This window comes from Mesoplodon bidens (genome assembly GCF_964165515.1).
Source record: "Mesoplodon bidens genome assembly, chromosome: 19".
Lineage (NCBI taxonomy): Eukaryota > Metazoa > Chordata > Mammalia > Artiodactyla > Ziphiidae > Mesoplodon > Mesoplodon bidens.
Genome location: NC_138179.1, coordinates 14,059,097 through 14,085,183, shown reverse-complemented (window position 1 = coordinate 14,085,183; position 26,087 = coordinate 14,059,097). Strand labels below are relative to the sequence as shown.

The 26,087-nt window shown below is 47.5% G+C and overlaps 1 protein-coding gene across 2 annotated transcripts; it reads left to right on the top strand.

Moving 5' to 3' along the window:
- Positions 1–11,004: 11,004 nt before the first annotated feature.
- LYRM9 (LYR motif containing 9) lies at positions 11,005–25,821 on the top strand. Of its 2 annotated transcripts, XR_014013992.1 has the most exons (5): positions 11,005–11,050; positions 21,804–21,946; positions 23,614–23,706; positions 24,597–24,747; positions 25,592–25,821. XR_014013992.1 is itself a non-coding variant. In XM_081219187.1 (4 exons), the coding sequence occupies exons 2-4, from the start codon at positions 21,821–21,823 to the stop codon at positions 24,612–24,614; spliced, it is 237 nt and encodes a 78-aa protein (XP_081075313.1). In that variant the 5' UTR covers positions 11,005–11,050; positions 21,804–21,820; the 3' UTR covers positions 24,615–25,821. The 2 variants fall into 2 exon arrangements, 1 of the variants encoding a protein (XP_081075313.1); XM_081219187.1 differs by having other exon boundaries at positions 24,597–25,821.
- Positions 25,822–26,087: the final 266 nt, after the last annotated feature.

Genomic DNA, 26,087 nt, shown 5'->3' with positions numbered 1-26,087 from the left:
GCATCTCTCTCACCCTGACTTTCCACCTCCGAGCTCTCCCTTGGCTGCAGCTTAAAGTTCATGTGTAGTTGACTCTCGGTAATTTGGAGACAGATTATCAACCCGTGAGTTACCCAAGCCCTTTGCTAATTCTCTTTTTTGCCCTGTTTACCCTCCAAGTGGGATCTTGACTGTTCATTAGGACACCTACCAAGGAAGGAGAGAGAAACAGAAAATTCATCTTCAAACCAGGCCACTTGGCTACCAGCTGCTGATTTTTGGTTTGCATTTCAATGGGGGAAAAAGATAAAAACTATAGATTGTGAAGAGGTAAAGGAATTATTTCTGGGTGTCCTTCATGCACATTCTCCGCCTTCCTGTGGATGACCAAGAGCCAGGTGAACACATGAGAGCACGTGGCATTAGACTGTTTCTGTCGTTTATCACATATTTCAGATCCCTTACTGTCATGCTGGGGCTCCAGAGAGGCTGATGTTGTGTTGGAAGCGGTTTGGTTCTTCTGGCTCAAAAGACCAGTCTGTTCATACTAACAATCACTTAATTCAGTGATTAAACAAACAAAAAACCCTAAAAGTCCACCCAGTAGTTGAACTGAATTGACCCTCTCACTTGGTCTACACTCAGCCTCGTGGAAACAACTGGTGTGTCCTGCTTCTTTGATGAGATGACCTTTTTAAAGGTGGAAGCAGCACATCTCTCATCTCTTCACATCCCATTTTCAGGACCTAGTCACATGGCTGGAGATGGCTACAAAGGAGACTGGAAAAAGGTCTCTGCTTTGACCTTCTTTGACCATCTCATCAAAGAAGGTCATCTCATCAAAGACAATGGCAGAGCAGAGACTTGCATCTGGGTCTTCCTTTGTGGCCCTTATCTCTCAGGACTATGTGATATTTCTAATGGTCGGAAGAAAACAGGGCTGTGGCCACATAAAAATCTCACAGAGCACAAAGGCTCAGCCCTCTCTCCTGAACAATTGGTGGAGGCGCAGTGCATGGTGGGATTCTTGTTTCCTCTCTGTGGGCCATGGGGGTGAGCGGGCATCAGCCTCACCACTGTGATGTGGGCAGACAGATGAATGCTGGCTGCCTGTAGCACAGGACAGTAGGCGGGAGCTGTACTGGGTTCAGACTGCTGTAAGCAAAGCACTTAGGAGGATGACACTGCATTATTAGCATAAACCAGGAGCCTATTGATCTGGCTGATTAGAAAACCTTCCAAGGCACTGGGGTAATTAGCACAATTTACAGCGTAGCAGTTATCAGCTTCATTGCTTAATTAACAATGTAAATATCTTTCTAAATGACATTTTATAATCATGATCAGACCCTCTAGCATTTGCCCTGTTCACTGCTAATTCCTTCCCAGATGTACAGATAGTCGCCTGACATCCCATTTCGGCATCTCATACGATAAAGCAATTGTCTATGCCCCACATCTCCTCTTTTGGATCTTACTAGGGGTCTGTTCTGCACTCCTCTCTCCAGCCTGAAATATACAGTCTGTCAATTGAATTGCCAATTAAAAGTACTTAATTAGATGTGAAAGGGGAGTTCTGTCATGTTCTGGATTCTGAACTATTTTTTATTTATGTGCTTAGCAGGATAAGTCATCTTAAATTAGCATCACATTTTTCCCTCCGAAGAGCATGTGAGAAATGAGGCTATTAGGAGGAGAGGTTTAACACAATATTTGTGTACACTAGTCATGGGTGCAGAGAATCATCCCAAGCGCATATGGTGCTTTGGCAAGCAGGGTTACTCTTCATCTTTATTTTATTTCCTTATCATCTCTTGTTGAATTAATGTTTGCAATAGAATATTTGGCCTTCGTTATCAAACATATGTGCAGGGAACTTGATTGTTTGATTTATTTTTTAACTTTAAATTTGCCTATTCTTTTGAGTAGCAGGGTCATACCAAAAGATTATTATTCCATGTCTAAGTTGCAAATGACATACAAACAAATTCAAATCTTTATGCAGCCCCGGGGGTGGAAAGTTCAGAGGCTCATAACCCTGCCTGGAAAGAATGCCCCCAAAGCTTCCCATTACTGGAGGCTTGATGATTTCAGCTGGTGGATTATTCACTTCTGGTCTTTTTGCTGCTACTCACTTTATGGTGAGTTACACATCTACAAAGTGTGCAGAAAGGGGGTTTAATACAAACCAGTGCATATCATATTGGTAAAATGGTAGGGAAGGCCAATGAATTTTGGAGGAATTTGCTGTGGGTTTTAATTAACCGTCTTGCCCTTGTTCCCCATTATCACTGATTTGTGTGATAAGTGCCAATTATATGTGTCATAAGTATACTCCTTTTTGCTGAAGACAAGAGATCTTATGTGTGATGCAAATCAGGGTTCTCAGAATGCTAATTTTGTAATGAGCCAATGCATTCTTCAAGGAGTTTATAGTCTAGCGGGGAAATAAAACATGTGCATAAATAATTATAATGCAAAGTAGAGAACTGGTGTGCCATGAGACAGTACAGAAAGAATTATGGCCAAAAAAGAGGGTGGAGGAATAAATTATAGTTGAGGGAGTTAGGAAGGCCTGCTTGAAGGTTGGGGTAAATTGGCATAAAAGCAAACTGAGAGTGTAGGGTGTGGTTTCTAGAGGAGGGGAACAGCAAGAAGAAAACACAGAGGTGGAACAGCATGAAATTTAAATGAGGAACAAGATGTTTACCATGGCCTTTACAGGAGGGACATGAAGGAAAGCACTAGAGGGAATGCTGCAAAGGTAGGTCAGGGCTCCATTGCACAGAACCTAGCATCCAAGGCTGAAACACCTGCACCGCTTTTTGCAGACCACGGATTGGCCAATTTTTTTTTTTTCTAAAGGTCCAGAGAGTATTTTGGGCTTCGAGGGACCCGTGGTCTCTGTCACAACTGCTCACCTCTGCCATCAAAGCACAAAAGCAGTCAGAGACAACATGTACATGAATGGACATCACTCTGTTCCAGTAAAACTTTACTTATGGACACTGAAATGTGAATTTCATGTAATTTTCACATGTCACAATATATTCTTCTTTTGATCTTACTACTCTCCTCTGCTGTTGTGGTACGCAGGAGCATGAAGCTGTAACCGTCTCCTAACCTCTGAGCTTTTCTTTACTTTTGAACATATCCCCATAACCACAGAGAGCCAAGTGCTGGTGAGCTTGGATCCAGGGCGGCAGAGGACCACAAAGTCAGGGTGTCAAGCAACCATGATGGCGTATGCATGCATCGGTGGCTGTGGGTCTATCGCCCTGTGGACTGGGACCAAGCTTCAGCATGCAAGTACTAGGGCAGCGCTCCCGATGGGCTTAACAGTATTTGGTAATTAAAAAGAAATACCTTAGGGCTTACCTGGTGGCGCAGTGGTTGAGAGTCCGCCTGCCGATGCAGGGGACACGGGTTCGTGCCCCGGTCCGGGAGGATCCCACATGCCGCGGAGCGGCTGGGCCCGTGAGCCGTGGCCGCTGAGCCTGCGCGTGCGGAGCCTGTGCTCCGCAGCGGGAGAGGCCACAACAGTGAGAGGCCCGCGTACCGCAAAAAAAAAAAAAAAAAAAGAAAAAAAAGAAATACCTTAACAATCCATGTGTGGTAAATGTGATACATAGACTGTCCTCTACTTTTATGAACCCACATTTTGGTACACTACACACTGACATCCCTAAACCAACTTCCTGGTGCTGAATTAGGTCTTTCCGTACATCAGCAGGCTACTAATACCTTCCATCCATCTCCTGGGTAAGATTCTGTAGTTTCCAGCAAGTAATCTTTCTCCTCCGAAATCTCCCTGTCCCTCACCAACCTGCCCTCCAGGACTGGGAGGGGGATTTAGACTCGCGGTCCTGCAGGAAGCCTCCTAGCCCCCTCCAGCTCTCCTTCCTGCCCAGGTCCCCTGAGAACTAATGTAGGGCTCAGAGAGGCTGGTCTGGAAGGAATACTGAACCAACATTTTCCTTTGCGACCTGGATCAAAGCAGTTACGTGTCTCACTTCCAGATACACCGGACATGACATAGGATTTTTTTAAAACATAAAATGTATTTTTTTGTCCGATTTGGAATTACATGTTTATGCTTGAATAAAATATATCTCATTTATCTCCTTCCCCTTTATCTTCTCTGCCCTCTCTTCTCTTACTCACAAAAGTCTTTTTTTCTAACAAGAGCTAATGTTGAACACTATATGGCGAAGAAAATGTTAATTACGTAACTAACATAATGTGACAATGTTTCAAGAAGGAAGGTGTCGTCAGCTGATGCAAAGGCTGCTGGGAAGTAGAGAAAGCTAATGACAGAGAATGAGCCATGGCTTATGACAACGTGGAGGCCACTGAAAACCTTGTTAAGAGCAACTCCAGTTGGGCTTCCCTGGAGGCGCAGTGGTTGAGAGTCTGCCTGCCAATACAGGGGACACGGGTTTGTGCCCCGGTCCGGGAAGATCCCACATGCCGCGGAGCAACTGGGTCCATGAGCCATGGCCGTTGAGTCTGCACGTCCGGAAAAGAGCAGCTTCAGTGGCATAAAGATGGAAGCCTACTGTATCCCCCAAAGGGTGAAGGGGTGAATGAGTGAAGAAATGAGACAGCGTGTGTAGACAGCTAATGATGGCTTCTTCACTTAGATATCAGTTTATTTTGTTTTTTTAAAAAATTTAATTTATTGTTGGCTGCCTTGGGTCTTCGTTGCTGCACGCAGGCTTTCTCTAGTTGTGGCGAATGGGGGCTACTCTTTGTTGCAGTACACGGGCTTCTCATTGCGGTGGCTTCTCTTGTTCGGAGCACGGGCTCTAGGCGTGTGGGCTTCAGTAGTTGTGGCGCAAGGGCTGAGTTGCTCCGCGACATGTGGGATCTTCCCGGGCCAGGGATCGAACCGTGTCTCCTGCACTGGCAGGCGGATGCTTATCCACTGTGCCACCTGGGAAGTCCCTAGATCTCTGTTTAAATGTCACTTCTTTGGAGTGATCTGAAGTAGCCCTGTGGTGACTATCACATGACTATATGCTATTTCTCTGCAAAACACTTATTTATGATCTGATCGTGTGTTCTGTCTTTCTTTGCTGTTCTCTGCCACCAGGACGTCACACATGCACAGTAATCTTGTCATGTTTTATTTCTCTGTATCCCCAGAACCTAGAAGATTGCTTGGTACCTGTAGGTATTAAACCTATGTCGAATGAATGGATAAAATTTGGCTGTGGTGGGAGGTGGAGAAATAGACTAGATAAATAGCCCAGTGCTTCTCAAACTTTAACGTGCCTGGGGATCTTGTTAAAATGCAGATTCTAATTGTGTAGGTGTGGGGTGGGAGATTCTACATTTCTAACAAGCTCCCAAGTGAGGCCCATGCTGCTGGTCCATGAATCCCATTTTGAGTAGCAAGGCCTCTGGACCACGGTGGTACGTTGCTTAAAATGAACAGGTGGAGAAGAGGAGGTTAATGATGTGGGAGAGAGGGGTAAACTGCAGGAAGGCAGAGGGGACAGAGAGCCAGCAGGGGGTCTGGTGTTTTCAAAAGCAAAAGGACACTTTCCTCCTTGTAACAGGAGAAAAGGAGAAGGGGTGATAAGGGGAGGAAGTGCTTGACTGAGGGTGTCTAACTTTTCAATGAGGTCATCAGCGGAGAGGGAGGGTGGAGGTGGGCTGTGGGAGTTCTGAGAAATTGTCATTTTCTTTCCAGGCAGCATCCAGTATGCCATTGAGTTTGGAGCATAAATTTAAAGTGAAACATGGGACTTCCATGGTGGTCCAGTGCGTAAGACTCTGCGCTCCTAACGCAGGGGGCCTGGGTTCTATCCCTGGTCGGGGAACTAGATCCTGCGTGCATGCCTCAACTAAGAGTCCGCAGGCCACAACTAAGAGTCCGCATGCCACAACTAAGAAGTCCACATGCTGCAACTAAGAGTCCGCATGCCACAACTAAGACCCGGCGCAGCCAAAATAAATAAATGAATAAATAAATATTTTTTAAAAAATAAAGTGAAACTCATCAGCTCTATTGTGTCATTTTCCCAACATTAATCCACTTGGGTGCAGGTTGGAGAAGGAGGATGACAGGGTCATCCAGAGCACGTGTGACAGAAGGCAAGAGGAACCAGGGAGTTGAGGGTGTTGGTAAGGGGACATGATTTTAATGGTGGACCACAGGGAGCGGGGCACAGGCACGGGGACACTGCAACACTGCTACTCAGTCTTTGCTCTCATGGGGCTCTAGTGGGGAAGACAACATACGAATATGCGTATGTATTAAATGTGAGTGTACATGTGTATGTAACTAGCAGAACTGTCAGTGCCTCACCCATAATTCCTTGAGCCTTACATTGTGCATACCTGGCTGACTTGCAACTGCCAGCATCTGCACCTCTGCCTGAGAGCATTGCAAGCCAGAAGTATCAGGGGGTCAGTGCTGCTGAGAGCATCATTCAACCAGTAACTGACAGGGACTGATGTATAATTACCCCGGGTCCCACGACCCTCCGGTGGGATAACTGAGGTGTGTGTTCCACGTTGGTTCCCCAGCAGGATGAAGCTTGTTTCCCTTGGTGGTAACTTGCTGGGCAAGTTTCTCTTTATGGGCTGCCTTCCCTTCCCTGTCTCACTGCCCTTAATGGATATTTTCTAGGCTCACCTTCCAAATAAATTACTTGCTCTCGAATCCTCACTTCAAAGTCATCTTCTTCTGGGGGAACCCAAACTAAGGTTATATAATTATAAACTGTGATGCATTCCTCGGAAAGAAGTACAGGCTACTGTCTGGGAGGAGAGGGTTATCTGCCCCAGTGTCTAGTGGGAGGAGGGGCATCAGGGAAGTTGATCTAAAGGAGGAGCAGGATGGAAGGAACATGGGGCATTTGAGGGTCTGAAAGCCCACAGTGGCCCCAGCAGGGGACCAGGAACACCAAGCGAAGCCTAAGAGGGCAGACCCTGCAGAGTCTTGCTGGATGTGGTAAGGAATCTGGAATATCTATTCAGGGAACATTGAGAAGCCATGACAGGGGCTAAAGGAGGACAGTGTCAAGATCAGATGTGCTTCTAACAAAAAGTGGAGAAGGACAGGAGAGCGGAACTGGGAGAGATGGAGCCCAGAGCCTTCTGCCAAGACTCCGGGCTTTGCACGGAGTTTTGCACGTGGAGGAGTCTCAACAAATGTTCGCTGAAGTGGAAGGTAACTATTAACTACCTATTTGATTGACCAAACACCTTACTTCCTGGCCAAAATGAATAATGGTTTCTCTTAATTAATGATGCTCTTTTGTTCAGGGCTGCTTCACTTAACTTTATCAGGCCTTTCTCTTTGGGGAAGGATCAAAAAGATAACTTCCTTTTACTTTTTCTCATTCTCTGCTTCTCTCCTTGTTTTGTCCCACTCTTCTCTCTCCCACCTCGCCCTCTATGCTTTGTCTCTCATCTTCCTCCAAATAATCCTATTTAATAAAGTTGATCATTTCAAACAGTCTCCATTTCTATTAACTGTGGCATTTAATTCTTGTCTGTGGCCATCTTAAGGTTCTGCAGATATAGTCAGTGGAAACAGAATTACCCTTTGCGAACATGGTGATTTTAAAGTGGATCTTTAGTCAAATGCCATCAAAATGCAAAAAAGAAAAATATTCCCAAGCACATTCACTCCTTTGTTAATATCTCCATATACACACCCAGGAGGCACATATACTTTTTATGGGAAAAATTCCATTCCAAAGCAGATTTATACAAAAAATTTCATGTCTGTGTGCATGTTATTTATAATCTGAAATCATGAGACATTGAGCATATTTTCAAGAGATGAAAAAGTAGAGACTCAGTATTCAGAGATAACATACATCTGATCATCAGTGTGGTCTCACGTGTGGCCACTGTAAATATATGACCACAGAACTCACTAAGAATATAGAATGATATATACCAGTCAGCAAGTTTAGATTTATGGAGCTGCAGAAAGTAACACAAGACAGAGAGAGGTCCAGGAAGGCTAAAACCCAGGTGGTAAATTACTCTCCAAGTGTGTGTTGTAAACAGTCACAATGGTACCCTTCTCCCTCTTTACTCTTTTTTTTTTTTTTTTTTTTGCTGTACGCGGGCCTCTCACTGTTGTGGCCTCTCCCATTGCGGAGCACAGGCTCCACAGCCATGGCTCACGGGGCCAGCCACTCCGCGGCATGTGGACCAGGGCACGAACCCGTGTCCCCTGCATCGGGAGGCGGACTCTCAACCACTGCGCCACCAGGGAAGCCCCCACCCTCTTTACTCTTTTTATAAATATCTTTAAATCCTTTCTCATCCCGTTCTTCAACCCAGCAATTAAAGAAAAAAGACACCAGTTGTCTGAGATTTCACGTAACCTTTCATACCCAATATCTTCATTGTCTTAAAAAAAGAAATCTTCAGTAGTCAGCGAGGGTTATGTTTTGCAATACCCCAGGGTGGAGAAGATCTGTTCACTGGGGTGAACATTTTCACCCTGCTGTCCCCTTTTGGCACATTCACCAGTCACCTCATGCCCCTCACCCTGTGTTCTGGCAGGATTTGAGACATGCAAATTGCAAACTGGTCAATAGCAACTTTGCATATTTTGAATAGAGGAGAACCCCATAGTACCACTCAGTCTGTTCACAAGGAAATCTGAGATAATGGGGGATGAGAACAAGGGCAGACCAAGCGTCCTAAGTGTTTTCTTCAAAGTGTTTATTATGCTTATTAAATCTATTGTACAGTGATGAATGAATTTGAATTATTTACATGGTCAGCCTTTGAGACAATAACCTGATTTAATCAGAGGATGCAAATGTATCTTGTCTCTTTGAAATCTAAAAACAGGTTTAAACTAGAAGAAACTTCAGGACTTGTAACTTTCCCCACAAATATGGTTACAAACCTGCAGTTGTCAGGTTAAATGACATATTGTCAGAAATCAAGAGAACGGAATGATGTATTTCTTAGGAAAGTCGATAAACGCCCCTGGGAGAAAATGTCCCCTGGACAGCCAACTCTTGGGTGACAAAGTTCTCAAGTAAAAAAGTCTTTCAATTCTGTTCATCTCGAAATATCATGCACCGTCTGACATGAGGGTGTTCATCTGCTAAAATGTCAGTGGAAGGGAAAATGACGTGGTAAGAATGGTTGGGTTTTCATTAGATTGTGGGCCTGGTGTCATTTTAGTGAAGGTTTGGACTGGTACGAATTCTTCAGTTTTACTACTCAAGCTGTAAGAACCTAAGGTTGCTGTCATATTAAAAGTATTATAATCCAATTAGTTCACAATCTAGGTTTCCATAACGATTTGGAAAGCAATTGGAAATTGGTATCCAAGCCTACTCTACTTTGGGTTATTATTATTTTTTTCTTGGACGCTTATAAGGAATGTTTGTGAAAGGTAAAATCTCGTGTGTTTGTAAAGACAGAACAGGCACCCATGGTTCTGAAGGTGGAGACTTTCTGAGGTAAAGTGAACAGCTTGCATCTTGAATATTTTATAAGATCTAGGTATTAGAACAATGTTTCTGATGCAGGAACACAGCGATCAAGGAACAAAAGAGAGATAGGGCCAAAGAACAGACTGTAATATTTCTTCAAAATATTAAGTGATCCTAAGGCTGAAAACAGGAATGGATGGTGACTGCAGATAGTTCCTTAAAAGGGCTCTAAAAGCTTAATGATTTATCAATTGGATCAACACTAACGATGTGCCTCTGACTATGCGTGTGTAAATAAGGGGGCTGATTTATGAGGGTACAATCATATGTTTCAGATATATTTGGTCCAAGTCTACACATTGAAAATAAATGGAAGGATTGAGGTCATTATCTGAATATTTCAGGGGAGGAACCCCCAAATGATTTGGAGGAAGGTTAGTATGTTAGGTGAAGCGGGATAAAAAAGAAGGAAAGAAAAGAAAGGAAGGAAGGAGGGAGGGAAGGAAGGAAGGAAGGAAGGGAGGAAGTGGGGAAGGAGACTCTAAAGGAGGTTAGGAAAAAAAGGGAAAAACTTTAAAAAACACTTCTGTTAGGAAATATCTCCTGCTTTTCTTACCTTAAAGGAGGAAAAGAGATCCCCAGGTGCCACCAGGGAGCAACGTTTTCCTTAAAAGAAGAAGAAGAAGAAGAAGAAGAAGAAAGAAAAAGGAAAAAAAAAAGGAAAAATAAAAAGTTACCTTGTTAAATCAGCTACACATGGAGTCTGTCTGTGTAAGGAAATCGGCCTTTTCATTACAAATAGTTTTAAAAAGCCCTAGAGAAGAGAGACGTGAACAGAAGCAATATTATCCACTAACAACCTAACTCCCTTTCAGGCATCAGCTGAGAGAAGATCAGTAGCATCGTTGAACAGGGGGTTTGTCTTAAGATAAAGACTCATCTTTATCTCTTTCAGGATGTAAAACTTGTATTTAAATCAATTCAGAGAAGCACTTTAGCTCTAAACATTAGAAAGCGGGGAGAGCCTATTTAATAAAACAACATTATTTCATTTTCAAAGAATGATACTGGCAGTCGCTGTGAGTTTAAATTCTGTATTCTTTTCCTCAATTATAATTATAGATGGGTCTGAAAGGAAGCATGCCTATTACTCTCATATTTATTCTTTTGACAGGTGTTATGGGACTGTAATTTGATGAAATGACTCAAAACGCAGATTCCCATCCAAATATAATTCCCGTCAGCAACAAGAGTGGTTTAGGAAAAGTCCTTCTGCAAGCCTTTTCACAGATCTTGAACACCCCTCATATTTTAGCAGCAATCCATACTCAGGAAAATGGGGAGAGCCTGTCTTCAAGGCTTATATCCGAGGTAGCAAAAGCCAAAAGGAAGAGTGGGCGTTTAAGGTAAAGAAGGTTGTGAGTGGGACAGTTTTCTTTTTCAACCGGGTGTACTCAGATCAAGGGAAAGGGCACCCAGTAGGGTTTCCTCATTCACAGACCCCAAGTCCCGCGCGCGGCCGATAGAGGGCGCTCGGCTCAAGTCGCCCTGCAGGGGCGGTGCTTCGGCGATCCGGGGGCGCAAGCGCACTGGTGGTCGCTGCGTCCGCCGCGTCCGAAGCTGACGTTTTCCTGTGGAGGCTGGTGAGCCGCTGGGCTCCGGCGGAGGGCGGGAGCGTGGGTGGGTGGACGGGGGCCTGAGCCACCCGTGGTGGCGGGGAGTGGCTGGAGATGTGAGGTCTCGGGCGTCTTCGGCCTGGCAAGGCTTGTGGAAGACTCAGTGCCGCTGCCTTTCCTTCCCCGACCCTCTTGCCTCCGGAGAGCCGTGTTCCCCGGAGCGCGGCTCCTGGACGTGTCTCAGGCCTCGCGGGGGGCGGCTCGGGCGGAGGAGGCCCAGCACGCCGGGGGGTTGGGGGCGCCACGGGGAGCCCAGGGGTCTGCGGGCGCCGGGCCCGCTGGTGGAATGTTCCTGACGGGCACACGTCTCCGCCGTCGGCCTCAGTTTGCCCATTTTCAAAAGCAGTCGTGGCCCCTGCACGGGCCGAGTGCCCGCAGCACCCCGTGAGCGCGCTTACCTCGAGTCACCTTCACCTTTTGATTTACGCTTCTGCCTAACTGATCAAGTCACTCCGTGGCCTAAACCCCTGAGCCCTTAGGACTAATCTTTCCTTTTGTTTGTTTTTACACAGCATACAGTTCACCCACTTCAAGTGCGCAATTCAGTGTCTTTTAGTTTAGTCGCCGGACGCAGGCTGCGCATTCTGCGTCTGCGTCCACGTCCACGTCCACCCAACCACACTCTACTCGTCCTTCAGACCTCAGATTTAATGTTCCTTTCTCAAGAAACCCTCTCTGACCCTTGACTGGGTGAGGGACCCCATGAGCCAGTCTCTCAGGGACCTGAATTCCACTTTGTAGTATTTAGTTATAATTGAATACTTGGTTTTTATTATCCTCTGTTACTGTGTAAGTTCTGTGGCATCAGGGGTTGCCTTGATTGTTTCCGTAACTCCAGCAGCTAGCACCTTTTTGGTGCCCAATGACTATTTCAGCACACACGTGCCTTCTGTGTGTCAGACTCTGTACTGTACTAGGGATACAGCCATGAACAAAATAAACTTCCTGCTCTCGTGGAGCTTACGTTCCAGTGAGGGAATGAATACAAACAAATAAGTAAATATATATCGTGGTGAAAAATGCCTTGAAGAAAAAAGAAATGCTGGGAAGAAAAGAAGAAGGGACTATAGTGTGGTCAGAGAAGGTCTCTTTTTTTTTTCTTTTTTTTGCGGTACACGTGCCTCTCACTGTTGTGGCCCCTCCCGTTGCGGAGCACAGGCTCCGGACGCGCAGGCTCCGGACGCGCAGGCTCAGCGGCCATGGCTCACGGGCCCAGCCGCTCCACGGCATGTGGGATCCTCCCAGACCGGGGCACGAACCCCCGTCCCCTGCATCGACAGGCGGACTGTCAACCACTTCGCCACCAGGGAAGCCCCAGAGAAGGTCTCTTAAATGAGACTTGGATACATGGGCGTGTGAGCCACGTGGGTGCCTGGAAGAGTGGTTGGGTTTGTGAGGACAAGCAAGGAGGCCGGAGGGAGGAGGAGCACGAGAGAAAAAGGGTAAACCAGGCGCTTTCAGCTCAAGGGTCCTTGGAGACAGGCCCTGGCTGTGTGTAGAAAGAGCTTGAGTTAGGAAGGGAGAAGCCCAGCTGTGGCTCTTAGCTGGTTCTTCTGTGTGACCTTGAGCCTCAGTTTTCTTCCTCTGTAAAGTGGGAGTAACAGGATTGGAGCTTAAGTAGGCCCTTTGAAGTACCCAGCCCAGTATCTGACACCTGGTAGCTGTACAATATACGTCAGTTCCTGTCTTTGGCCCTCGAGTAGCGTGTGTTGTGGCCTGTGAGGGCAAGTCCATTGGCACAAAGCAGTCTCATATCACCAGATTCAGTTGAGGTTGCTGGTTGCTCTGCTCTGCAACCAGCATGTTTGCTTTTGGATGATGTTTCTGGTTTGCTTTGGCTGGAATAGCTCACTAGGCTCACTTCAAACTGTAAAGGCCCAGGGTGGTTTGGGCTGACAAATGTGATGTTCAGGATCCTTTGAGACAGCAGGTGTGGTAGAAAGAGCTGAGGATTCAGAGCCAAAGGATCTGAGTTTGAGACCTGCCTCTGCCACCTGCTGGCTTTGTGACTTCAGGACAGTCCCCTTCTTCCTGGCTTTAGTTCCTCTTTGGTAAGTGGGAATCCATCAGCACACGTTTATTGAGCTTCTGTTATGTCCCGGGCACTGTTGACTGTGGAGGGGTGACTAATATAGTCTCTGTCCTCCAGAAGCTGACAAACAGCAAGGAACACAGGTTTCCAGGTAGAGTAGGAAAGGGTAAGATGTCCAAGCACCGAACACGTGCCAGCCCCTGGGCTAGGTGGTGTACTGATGTTAGCTTGAGTGATCTTTGCAAACCCCCCATGAGGTACATATTCTGTTGTCCAGTTTACAGAGGAGGAAGCCGAAGGCCAGAGAAGGTGAATTTAATGAGAGAAGTGGGAACCAGACTTCAGAGGGCCTTGGATAAAGAACATTCCACAGAGGTTTTGGAGAAGGGTGTGTTTTTTAGGAAGTGTCCTTGGGTGGCACTGTGAGGGCTGGACTGGAAGGAGAGAGGCCGATAAGGAGGCATTGTTATAAAGCTGGGAACCGAGATAGTGTCCATGGGGCTGGATCTTGAGAGCCTTGACCGTGTGGGAGAGAGACTGGAGGCGTGAGGATTATTCCCCGTTGCTAGCTTAGGAGAACATGGGTTCAAGCTGGAGCCCCGGAGTTGGGGGGAGCAGAACCATTCTGTTCCTATATTGCGACTTTACCCATCCAGAAGAATAATTGCATATTTAAACAATGTTCTGTGCAGGTTTAATTTAGCTTTATCAGTGCTCAGTGAGGCATAATTCCTGGTTATTTTTTGTAGTTCCATTCTTTTCTTTCTTTTTTAATGTATGACTTTTTTTTCCCCATTTATTTTTATGTGCCCTATGTCAGGGCACAGGTTAGGGAAAGACAGTGGGATTAAATGGGGCCGAAGGCCTGTTTCTCAGCATCTGTAATGGTGATACCATTTGGCTCCCAGGAAATTCCCTTTGTGACTTTATTTTCACTCTTTTCCTTTATTCTGTCACATTCTCCTTGGGTTTCCTAAGAGCTTTTATTTTTTTAGTATTTCTCTAGTTGCCCCTTTTCTTTGTGTAACTGACATTAGTCTTGGGACTTGTTTTTTCATCTGTATGCAGGGGGAAGCCATAGATGAGGTCCTTGGGTTTCTGAAAAGCATGGAACAAGGGTTTATGGAGAAGGTTGAAAACCAAGAACTGGATAGAGTATAGCCAGGTGCTTTCATGAATGCTTGGACCTGGTCCTGAAGGAGCCCTGGGGAGAGCTCTCAGTGGGGTCCTTAGCCCTGATCTGGGCAGCATTTGTGAGTGGCTCAGATATAGACATAGGTAGTGTTAGAAGTGGGTAAGGGCATGGGCTTTGGACTAAGATGGGCCTAGGTTTGATTCCTTACCTGACCATGTACTAGCTGTGTGGCCTCTGGCAAGTAACTTAACCTCTCAAGAGTTTCAGTTTCCTCATCTGTAAAATGGGGCTAATGATACCTACTCCATAAGATTGTTGTGAGGATACTTGAGATAACACATGTAAAGCTGTCAACACCTTCCTGACATATGCTAATCACTCCCTGAATGGTAGGTAGTAAGACATGCCATCAGCTTTGCAGAGGCCAGGGGTAGGAGAGCCATGTAACACGTCAGGCCGTTCATCTCTGGGTCCTAGGGCTGAGTCCAGAGTCACACATGGGATAGATGCTCAAAATGGCCTTGCATGGGTGACTGACACAGCTTGCTGGGCTTACCCTCTCTCTTTGTACCCCCTTTGTACCTCATATGTGATTGTTTCTGTGCTTTTGTTGTGCTGAATTGAGTTGGATAACAGACAGGATCAGGTATCCCAGAGATTGTGGCAGATTGTGACTCTGGACGGAACTAATAAAATACAAGATGGGAAAACAGACTTAAGAATAGTTTGTGGAAAAATGGTTCCTTTGAGCGGAATGCCAGGGCCATGTGAGGGCCAGAGCAGAGAATGCAGTCTGGGCTGCATTCCTTGGATTCCCAAGTAAAGGAGGTGGCATTGCCATGTGAGCGCCAGTGCCCACGGAGCCGGTCAGAACACAAGCAAACCATGGTTTTTCCCTCTGGACAATATGTTGAAGAGCGAGATGGATAATGAAGGGATGCATGTGTGTCCAGAAGGAGGAGGGCGGTGAGAAGGAGAAGCATTGGGGGTTACGGTACCTTCAGAGATTCTTTGACACCAAGTGGGAGAAGGTCACTTTCAGCTCTTTGGCATCCTGCTTTTGAAAGGTGGCCTACTTTGCCCTGTTTCTATTCATTCAAGTTAACACCTTTTCCTGAGAGCCTGCTACTTCGGTGGCCGCAGGATGAGTAACCAGAACTCAGTTCTGATTTGGGAAAAAGCTAAAAAAGTTTCACGTGATCTGTAGTTTGATTTAAAAGTAAAAAAAAAGGGCTTCCCTGGTGGCGCAGTGGTTGAGAGTCTGCCTGCCGATGCAGGGGACACGGGTTCGTGCCCCGGTCCGGGAAGAGCCCACATGCCGTGGAGTGGCTGGGCCCGTGAGCCATGGCCGCTGAGCCTGCGCATCCGGAGCCTGTGCTCTGCAACGGGAGAGGCCACAACAGTGAGAGGCCCGCGTACCGAAAAAAAAAAAAAAAAGGTAAAAAAAAATATGTATTTCTTTTTCTCTCTGATGTATAGAGAGCTAACTGAATCAATGAAATGCACAAACCTCTTCTGACCTCAGTCTGCACCAGAGGCTTTCTTTAGCAGGCCATTCCTGTTTTGGGTAGAAGCATTAAAAGGGCATCATAACGTATTGTTTTGCCTTTTGCTGCTCTTCCAGGGGCAGAGAAGGGCCTGGGAGAGGAACCTCATATTCAGTGAGCTGCTGCCATGAACCAGGCATCTATGTCTCTTATTTAATCCTCACATCAGCCTTGCCATGGTTTGGGGCCCACATGCTTCACTCTTCCACTCAGTCAGTACTCAGGGACAGAAAGTGGCCTGAAAGTTGTTGGGGAGAGGGAGGGTTCAGTCTGACACCCCTCTGTTTAGTGGCCACTGTGTTCCAGGCACTGTGGGAGTAACAAAGTGACAGAGGAGACTGAGCCGGGAAGAACGTAGAGTGCGTGGGGATTTGGTTACAGATGGGATAGAGGTTGGTGGTTGATTGGGGAAAGTCTTCAACACCCCACCCCTCCATCACCATGCATACATACTAATGACCCTAGAGTTTGTTCTGTGGGTGCCATTAAAGGATATCAAGCAAGGGGCTCACAGATGAGATTTTTGTTTTTAGAGGCTCATTCTGGGTGAGCATAGGGAGGGATTGAAGAGTCGACGTTTCAGAAGGGTGTTGGATTAATCCTGGAGAGAGTCTCTGAGAGCCTAACAGGTCCTTGGAAAAGGAGGGGCTCCCTTTCCTTCAAGAACTCAGGGAGGTTGGAGCACTGGAGCTGGAGCCGGAGCCCACATCCCAGCTCCACCACTCCCTGGTTGTGTGTCCGTGGGCATGTCAGCCCACTTTTCAGCCTCAGTTTCCACATCTGCAAAGTGGGGATTATAATGCTTTTTGTCAGAGGGTAGTTGTAAAACTGCACCATGCCTAACGCATCAGTCGGCTCTCAGGCGAGGCTGAATTTCATGGTGGTGGGGAGCCGAGGATATTCTTGTCTGATGGCCTCTCCAGACTGAGTGAGGTAGGAGGCGTCAGTGGCCTGCGGGAGTTCCTGCTGGTGAGCTAGAGGGAGGCTAAGGAGACTGGAAGAGGCCTGGAGTATTTGGGTGGGAAAGGGAGGGTGTTTCTGCCAGAGGTGATGGCCAGGAGTACCGAGGCATGGAGGACCCTGCAGAGGGCAGCGGTCCTCACTTTATAATGGGCAGGAGCACAGGCTGTCTCGGCCACATTTGGACCTCCAGGGCCTGAAGGCAGGGAGAAGGCTGAGCTGTTGTTTCCTCAAGCTTGGGGATTGGTTGGATTTTGAGGTTATTCAGTCAGCAAGCATTGATGGAGGAGTCCACTGTGTGCTCAGGACTGTGCTAGGCACTGAGGCATTGAGGTGGAGGATCTGACACAGTCCTTGCCCTCGTGGGCTGGTGGGAGAGATGGACAGGCAAACGCAGGGTGATTCCTGCACGTACGACAGCCTGTGGACACACAAATAAAGAAGAGAGTCTAGTTCTGTGTGGGGGTAAGAGGGATAGGAGGAATTAACCGAAAAGAAATCATTGGAAGAGTGTTAGGAGCTCACAGAATCAAGGGAGAAGCCTAGAGAACTGTGCAGGAATCTAGACATTTCTGGAAGGCCAGGCAACAGGACCTTCAAGGACAGTTCAGAGCAGGAAGAAGCTGATCAGGACACACTTCTCAGGGGTGCATAAACTCATTTGCTGGCTCTTTGTAACCATGTTCAGGAACCTATTTCCAGAGGTGGCATATACTCAAGTGGCCTAGTTTGGGTCTGATGCTCTCCTTGTGGTCGGGAGAGATGCAGCCACTGGCGGCAGTCTCAGCAGGCCACACTCAATGGGAAGGAGTCATCCCTTAAAAAGAAAATTGGGGGTGAAGGAAGCTGTTAGGAAGAACCACAGAAATGTATTACAGGATGAATAAAAGTCCTTTTGGGGCAGGGGCTAGTGTTCCAGGCAGCACTCACCGCGGGCTCTGGAGCCAGACTTCCCATATGGAGGGCCTGGCTTCTGCTCTCACAGCTGTGTGACCTTGGACAAATTTCCTCCTTTCTTTTTGCCTCCATTTCTTTATATGTAAAAGGAGAGCATAATGGTACCTCCTGTAGAGTTACTGAGAAGGTTAAGATCAGTTAATTCTTGTGCATTTTTAGAATAGTGCCTATCGCATGATAAGTATTCAGCAAGGCAGTTGTAATAATAACTGTAAATGATCACGATGATGATGATGATTGTTATTATCATTCAAGGAACTATAGGTGGTTTTTGTCAATGTGCCTGGCAGGTAGAAGAGTGAGGAGGGATGAATCTGAGCAGATAAGGATGCTTTCAGAATTGGCATCAGCCTAAAGAGCTTAAGACTTTATTCACTAGGTGATGGAAAGCCGTGTGTGATGGTTAAGTTTGTGGGTCAACTTGACTGGGTCATGGGGTGCCCAGATATTTGGCCCAACATTATTCTGGGTGTGTCTGTGAAGGTGCTTTTGGATAAGATTAACATTTAAATCAGGGGACTGAATAAAGTAAATTGCCCTCCCTCACGTGCGTGGACCTCATCCAAGCATGGGAAAGCCTGAATAGACCTTTCCCTACCTAGAGAAAATTCTCCTGCCTGATGCAGGCTTCGTGCTGGGACACTGGCTCTTCCTGCTTCTGCAGCAGCTTCTGGCCTTCTGACTCAAACTGGGATATCAGCTCTGCGGACTTTGAACTTTCCAGCCTCAATAGTCATGTGAGCCAATCTCTTATAATCTCTTTCTTTCTCTCTGTCTCTGTATATGTAGCTGATTGGTTCTACCTCTCTGGAGAACCTTAATACATCTGTTATATGCCAAGCATTCTGTCACGGTGCTGAGACTACAGCAGGCAAACGTGACACAGGCTGTCGTGTGCCATCAGAGTTCAGTTTGCCTGGACTCAGTAGCCAGTGTTGGGTGATGTGATGTGGGGTGGTGGGCAGGGGCCAGAGCAAGAGGGGGTCTTGGAGGCCATAGAAAGCAGTATGGATTTGATACCGTAGACCAGTGCTTTTCCAAAGCTCAGTACCACTTTCATGATTCCTGGCATATCCAGATTTCAATTACATTCTTACTTGCTTGATACATTTTTAAAAATCACTTTTCTGCCCGTTCATTTTTTAAACTGTTGTAAGCCATAATACCTATGAGATTATGGAATTTTTTTTCTCATTACACATGAAAATAAATGTAAAAGCATGACAATAAAAAGATGTCGTTCCATATACTGCTTAAAATATTTTCATCTTTGTCCCACATTTTGGGAAAAGTTGTCATGAGTGGTAGGGATGGGATGGACATCAGGGGTTTTAGGCAGGAACGTGACATGCTGAGATTTATGTTTTGGAAAGATTCACTCTGGCTGTTGAGTGGAGACTAGATTGTCGGACAATAGATTGCTGGGAACTCTTGCAGGTGTCTGCCTGAGTTGTGATAAGAGTCTGAACCGAGGATGTGCAGTGGAAATAGAGAGGAGGGGGCAGATTTGAGGGGCGTCCAGAGGTAGAATTTGATAGGACTTAGAGACCAGTGGCGTGCGGACTGAGGAGAAAGCAGGTTGTCTCTGTGATGGCTTTGGTTTGGTTGCCTGGGAAGACAGAGGAGTCTTTACAGAGGCAGGGAGCTCAGGTGGGGAGGCTAAGGTCAAATCCAAAGAGCAGGATATGTGAAGCAAGGGTTCCCAGGGCTACAGGGTTTGACTACAGATTTAGCAGTGATGCTGTGAGGTTCATTGTGCCTTAATAGCAAACCCATGCTTTAAATTAAATTAAAGCATTTTTAGTTTAACTCGTCTGAGTGGACCCACACAGGCATTCTCTTCTAGTTATTACTGAGAATGACTAAGTATTATAATTGAGCTGAAAATAATCTCCCGCCCATACTTGCTGGGTTGGTTTCTAAGTATTGCTTGGGTTTTTAAGTAATGTAACAAAGTTGTGTTCTTTCCAAGTGTTAATTTTAAAGACTGCAGATGGTAACCATCTGTTACACGACTAGCATTTTACAATATTTGATTAGCACTTTATATAGTTTGGGAAAGCCTGCCAGTGGAGTCTGCCCATTAGTCTTCAGTGGTATGTCCTCTGTGGTAGTCCTTGAAGGTCTCTGTCCCCATGATATGTGGCTCCCCTCTGTTGTGCTGAAGTGTGACTAGTCGGACTGGCAGGTTGATATACGTGGCAAGAGAACCTTGAAGAGCCCTGCCCTGTTTGCACTCTTCCTTAGAGCTGGAACCATCAGAGCTCATTGGTGAAGCAGAATTTCGGAGGGCTAGATCTGTCCATCAGTTAGGACTCTTGGTTGCAAGTGACAAAACAACAAACCCAAACCTGCGGTTTGTTGGGACCCTAGGCAAATCTGGGACTGCCTTCAGGTGCATGGTTTTGGGACTCAGGCGACTTCTTTAGACTTGGTTTCAATCAGGGTCTCAGCTCTGCCGTCTGCTATGTGGCTTCAATCTCAGGCTTCAGGAGGAGGCAAGATGTCTTTCCTAAGGGTGAAGTCCTCTCAGCATCAAGTCTAGAGGAAAAAAATGAAGCCTTTCCACTCACTCCTGCAGTGGTGTTGAGATTTGCTCTGATTGGACCAGTTTGTCACGTGCCCATCTGTGAACCAGTCCTCATGACCATGTGGATAAAGGGCTCTGATTGGTCAGGCCTGGAGTGGAGCCCCACCCAGACCTTGTGGGCTGAGACCTGGAGGGGTGGATTCCCAGTGGCTCATCCCAGGATGTTACCAGGTGGGAGGATTGGGGTGGGGGGCAGGCGGCCACCTGCCCACCCCAGTGTCAGAGTGAAAGGCCATAGTACCAGGAACAATGGGCAAATTTAAACTGTGGAGACAGACATTTATTGTTGCCAGGAAGATCATATGCTGGAAATGGAATGAAGGAGCCTCTGAAACTAGCTCCTTAGTAAGTGTCTTTTCCTAGTTTGAGATAGATTAGTGTTTAGATTTAGTATTCTGGTTCTCTCTTTTTTTTGAGTGGGTGGGGATTGTCTTCTTTTTATGTTACTTTAAAACTAAGGCCCCTCACTTAATCTTGGTCTGTTAGCTTCTCCATTTGGAACACAGTGAGCTTCTCTCTCAGAGAGGGGAAATCTGTGCAGAGGAGATAACAGATTCCATTCAGTCCAGTTCAACAAACAGGGCACGAAGCATTGGGGCCCGGGCCAGGCTCAGTAGGTCTGGCAGCTGATGAATCCCCAGCAGTGTGGGAAGCGCTGTTACAGCTCCAGGAACATGGCACTGCACCCCCCCAGGGAGGGACAGTCACTAAGGGCTTCCCAGAGGAAGTGACACTGACCTGGCCCTGGAAGGATGAACACAAGTTCCTCACATGGAGGAGACAGGGAAGGGAGCTCCATGCTGAGGGGGCTGTGTGTGCAAAGGCACAAGAGGTAACCTACTTGCCGGCTGAAAGGGTCTGGGAGAAGTTCCTTGTGTCTGACTCTGGGGTGAGCTGAGAAACTGGTTCCAGAACTCATTCTTGTGTCACTGTGGGGGCGTCTGGGGAGTGACAGGCTTCAGGCAGGGGCACCAGGCAAGATGCTGTAGTAGAGGTCCAGGCAGGATCCTCTGGAGCATCTTGTTAAATTGCAGGTTCTGTCCAGTAGGTCTGGGGTGACATTGCGTTTCTAATTAGCTCATGGGTGATGTCAGTGCTACTGGTCCAGGACCACGTTTTGAGTAGCGAGGCTCAGACCTCTGGGCATTCTTCCCTCTGTTGCCCGAAGTCAGCTGGTTTCTCAGTGACTGTGACGCAGGATCTTCCTGCTCATCTCCCTTATTCCTCCTGGCATGACACCTCCTCATCCACCACCCGAAGCTGGTCTCCAGAAGGAAGACGACAGGATGAGGCTGTGCCTCTCACCTTTGGTTCTTGCAGGCCTGCTCTGAGCTGAGACTTCTGCAGGACCGAATGCCCAGCCTGAGCTCGGGGTCTGGGTTTCCTGGGGACCTGGCTCCGCACTGTATCAAATACGTCTGCTTCGCAGAGCTCTGGAAGCTGGGGGCCAGGGCTGAGTATTGGCTTGATACCTAGAAGTGATGCTCTGTGTTTTCCAGGGACCGAGGTCTTGCAGATGGCCCCGCTACCGGGGGCAGAGCTGGTCCAGAGGCCGCTGCAGCTCTACCGATACCTGCTGCGCTGTTGCCGGCAGCTGCCAACCAAGGGCATCCAGGAGCATTATAAGCATGCTGTCAGGCAGGTGGGAGTAGGGTCCACTGGGCTTGGGGTGGGGGGCTTCCCGTAATAGGGGGCCTATCACAGGGTTGGGGGCCAGGGGCAGTGGGCAGGGATGGTTTTTCCGGTGGTGGGGTTGGGGGTGGCAGTTCTGTAAGAGCCACCGGAAAGCAGTGCTGGCCAGCTCAGCTCCTCTCTCTGCTTTCTGTTCCGGAAACAGGATGCACCCAGCACAGCAGCTCTGTGCCAGGGCTTGAATAAGGCAGCTAAACAGATAATTAAAATAGAGTGTGAAACATAACATCATTTTGACAGGCATACCTGCCAGTAATGCACAACCTGAATTTAATCATGAGAAAACATCAGGTAAACCCAAACTGAGCAGCCGTCTACCACATAACCAACCTGTGCTCATCAAATGTGTCAACGTGCTGAAACGCAAAGGCAGACGACTGCTCTGGTTTAAAGGGGACTAAAGAGACGTGACAACTAAGTATAAGGAGTGATCCCAGATTGGATCCTGGACCAGAAAAAGCAATGATTGTAAAGGACATTATTGGGGAAATTCATGAAGCTGGAATATGGACTGTAGATTAGATAACAGTATTATATCAGTGTTTAATTTTCTGAATTTGATTGCTGTGGTTATGTAAGAGAATACCCTTGCTTACACACCCAAAGTATTCAGGGGTTAAGGGCATGACACCTGAAACTTTAAATGCTTCCAAAAATTTTTATACAAACCCATACAGAGAATGATAAAGCAAATGTGGCAAAATAGTAACAGTTGGTGATTCTGGTAGGGAATTCTTTCGTAATACTCTGGCAGCTTTTCTGTAGATTAAAAATTATTTCCAAATAGAAAGTTAAAAGCTAAAATTTATATAAATATAGTATGGAAAGTAAAAAAAATAGAGGTAGCAACAGAGGATTGTGGAAACATGGAGAAGGAGTAGTTAGCTGTCTGAGGGAGTCTGGGAGGACTTCCTGGAGGTGAGCATTTGAGGTGCTCCTAAAGATAAGTAGGAGGACGTGTGGGGTTGAGAGTGACATATCAGAGGAAGTAACCAGTTCTTTTGAAGGGCCATGAGAGCCACACCAGTGAACCTGAATCTCATGTTGCTTTTCAAAGGCGAGCATCTGGTCAAAGCAAACAGCAGCCCTGCATTGCTCTGCTTTGGGCCTGGCTGGATTTTCCAAAGCCACGCTCTCCACTGCCCCTCCCTTCCCTGCATGGCTTTCCAACATGGGTCTGGAGAAACTCTGCTCTTCTCTGTGGTGAAGCCATGCAGAGAGCTCAGCCTGGTGAAAGCAGCTTCCTGGGAAGAGCAAACGAAGCAGAGAGATGGAAGTTTCCCTTAGGCCTCTGCTACCCGATAACCTTTGGGCCCAGCTTGATTTGGGGGTAACTTGGGGCCAGTCTTCCTTTTCACGGCTGCCCTGCTGTTCGGAGTACAGGCTGTGTAGGCAGATAGTCCAGGATTCAAATGCTGGTGCCATTGCTTAATGGCAAGTTAGAGTTTCTGAGCCTGTTTCCTCCTCTCAGGGTGGGATCATCATAACTGTCTGTGGAGGGTAAGAGTGATGCTGAGTGTACGGTGCCCACTGCGTACCTGGCCCACAGCTGCTGCTCTGAAGCTGCCAGTCCTGTGATTTTTGCCTAGTCATCTTTCCCTATGCTTAAACCTCCAGAGTTTCCGAGTTCATTCGGATGAAGACAACCCTGAGAGGATCCAGCAGATTATTAAAAGAGCCATTGAAGATGCTGACTGGATCCTGAACAAGGTAAGTGTTCGGCTTGGACTTCCACCTGCGAGTTGGGGTTGAGGGCTGTAATCTCCGTGACCACCAGGGGTCGCCCCTGCCCCACAGTTGAGACCGATCAGCGCTGTGGAGGCCCCCCTCCCCTCACCAGCCGCTCCCCTCCTCCAGAAGCCCGAAGGTGATGGCAGAGGCCCTTCTGGTTGCGTTTAATGCAAGGGGGTGCGCATCCTTAATCCCTGAAGGCAAACTTCTGCCTCAGTGCTGAATAAGCTGAGATGGGGCCACAGGAAGAAGGAAGAGAACAGTCCTGCTGGTAGCAATAGTGCCAAAGCTGGCAGCAGCCTTGTGACGGCTCAGAGAGGAAAGCTGGGTGAGGCAGGGTTACTGGGGAAACATTCGAGCGTCTGTTTTGGTAGAAGCAGGAAGGGAGTCAGGAATACAGACAGGCTTGCTGGTCCTTACACTGGTATTAGAACAGCCTTGAGAGCTGGCGCACACCCCACCCCTCTGTCCTTCCGAATCAGATCTCCAGAGGTGGGGTCCAGGATCTGTGTTTTAAACTCAGTGATCGGACTAGTTGGTTTCTGAATGTTGTCTTCTATAACCGGAGATTTTTTTTTTCTTCTGAACGAGACTCAGCTTGAAGGGAAGACTGGACACACCACAATTTTCAATTCCAATGTTCCCAGTGTCTTTCTTATCCTCTCTCCCCAACCCCATCAGCTTCCTTTTCTACTGGAACCAACTAGAGACTTGACTGTCTGATGCCTGCTGACCGGGTTCCACTGCCTCTAAGAAGCCCTTGCAGGAGGCGGCTGAGGCCTAGTGACCACGGTTCTCAGGACTTCCCGGGTCCTCCTTCCCCCCGCTGGCTTCCCTCACCCGCTCGTAATGATCTCTCTGTCTTACAGTATAAAAAACAGAACTGAGACTCCAGGACGTAGTGAGTGCAACTGCCTTGGAGACACTGATATTGAGAGCCCTCGCTTCGCCTGGCACTAATCAGCGGCAGCAGTTTTGGAATATCCACTAGCCTCGTTGGCTGGGAGCAGGAAATCAGGGGTAGGAGAAGCTGATATTTGCTCAGACGGATCTTCTTACCATGTTTGTGTCTCCAGTGTCTCCTTTATGTTTGCTTTTCCAGCTGGTTATGATGTGAGATTTGGGGAGAATGTGTTTTCTCACTTTGCACTGAAAGTGATTCATTTACTCTGGGCATCATTCTTTGAGACCCAGGGCTGGTGTGCCCTCATATAGCTGCCTGTACAGAGGGCAGGGCATAGGTTTAAGAACCACACAGATCTGGATTTGAATCTCAGCTCAGCGGCTTTTCAAGGGTGTTGGCTTCAAGTCCAGTTTCCTCCTTCATTAGGATTAGATAAGATGAAATCAAAGAGCCTGACGTAGGACACGGTATGGGGTGGGGCCAGTAAACATCCCTCTGAGGAAGCCGTCCTCTGCTGCTCCCGCAATGCTCACACATCTCTCTAGCTCTCTCCACATCAGGTCTTAGTTCCTTGTGGGCTGGTCCCGTCCCTGCCTGTCACCCCAGGCCCCCGCAGTTGCACTGTGCCCAGCGGTCCGCCCAGCAGCTGCTCTTCCTGACACCAGCCCAGAGAGGCAGAAACCCTGGTCCTTGCCACCTTGGGGTTTATTGTGTCCCAGAGTGGCGAAACAAAGAACGCCAGAGCAGCTGCAGTAGATGGCGGCACGTCAGGCTGTGTGAACCTGTGATCTGTTTTGACCGGCCCTTGCCTACTTCACTCCATCTTAGCAGGAAAGCGGGGAGGAGCAAGCCAGCAGTCATGAGGTTATCGTGAGCCTGAAATCGGTGGAGAATGCAGACCTGGGTCACATCCCAAGTCCACACAAGTTACTCTTGGGTCACGTACCTCCTCTCCTTCAGCTCCTGTTTCCCTGTCTGTCCAGCAGAGTAATGACCGTACCTACCACTCGGGGCCACGGTGAGGAGTCATGAGCCGTAATGTACACCAAGTGCTTCACCCAGAACCCGGCCTGGGGAGCCAGGGAGAAGGGAGCTCAGAGAGGCTGAGCCCCTTTTCAAGGTCACAAAACTGCTAAGCCAGGTCTGTGAATGTACCAAACACTATAGATTTAGGAGGGAAAGGAGAGCAGCCGGGAAAGAGGGAAGGGAGCGTGAGAGGGAGGGAGGGAGGAGGGAGGGAGAGCAGCAGGGAATGTCGGGGTAGTGCACTCAGTTGATCAGCAGATAATGAAGTAAATACATCAATTTGTGAAAGCTCTGGTGTATGTTGTTCCCTACTGTGTGCTGTCATAGTGGATGTTGAGGATTAGAGATAGGCAAACAGAAAGCTGCCTGCGAGGGGTCATTCTTCAGAGTCCTAATTCATTAATTGAAGTGTCCAATCCTAGGTAAAAAT

What these genes read in the sequence shown, in the direction of transcription:
- LYRM9 (XM_081219187.1), top strand. Translation starts at nt 21,821, where the DNA reads ATGGCCCCGCTACCGGGGGCAGAGCTGGTCCAGAGGCCGCTGCAGCTC. An exon ending in ATAAGCATGCTGTCAGGCAG is followed by an intron (nt 21,947 to 23,613) that starts GTGGGAGTAGGG and finishes TTAAACCTCCAG; the next exon opens with AGTTTCCGAGTTCATTCGGA.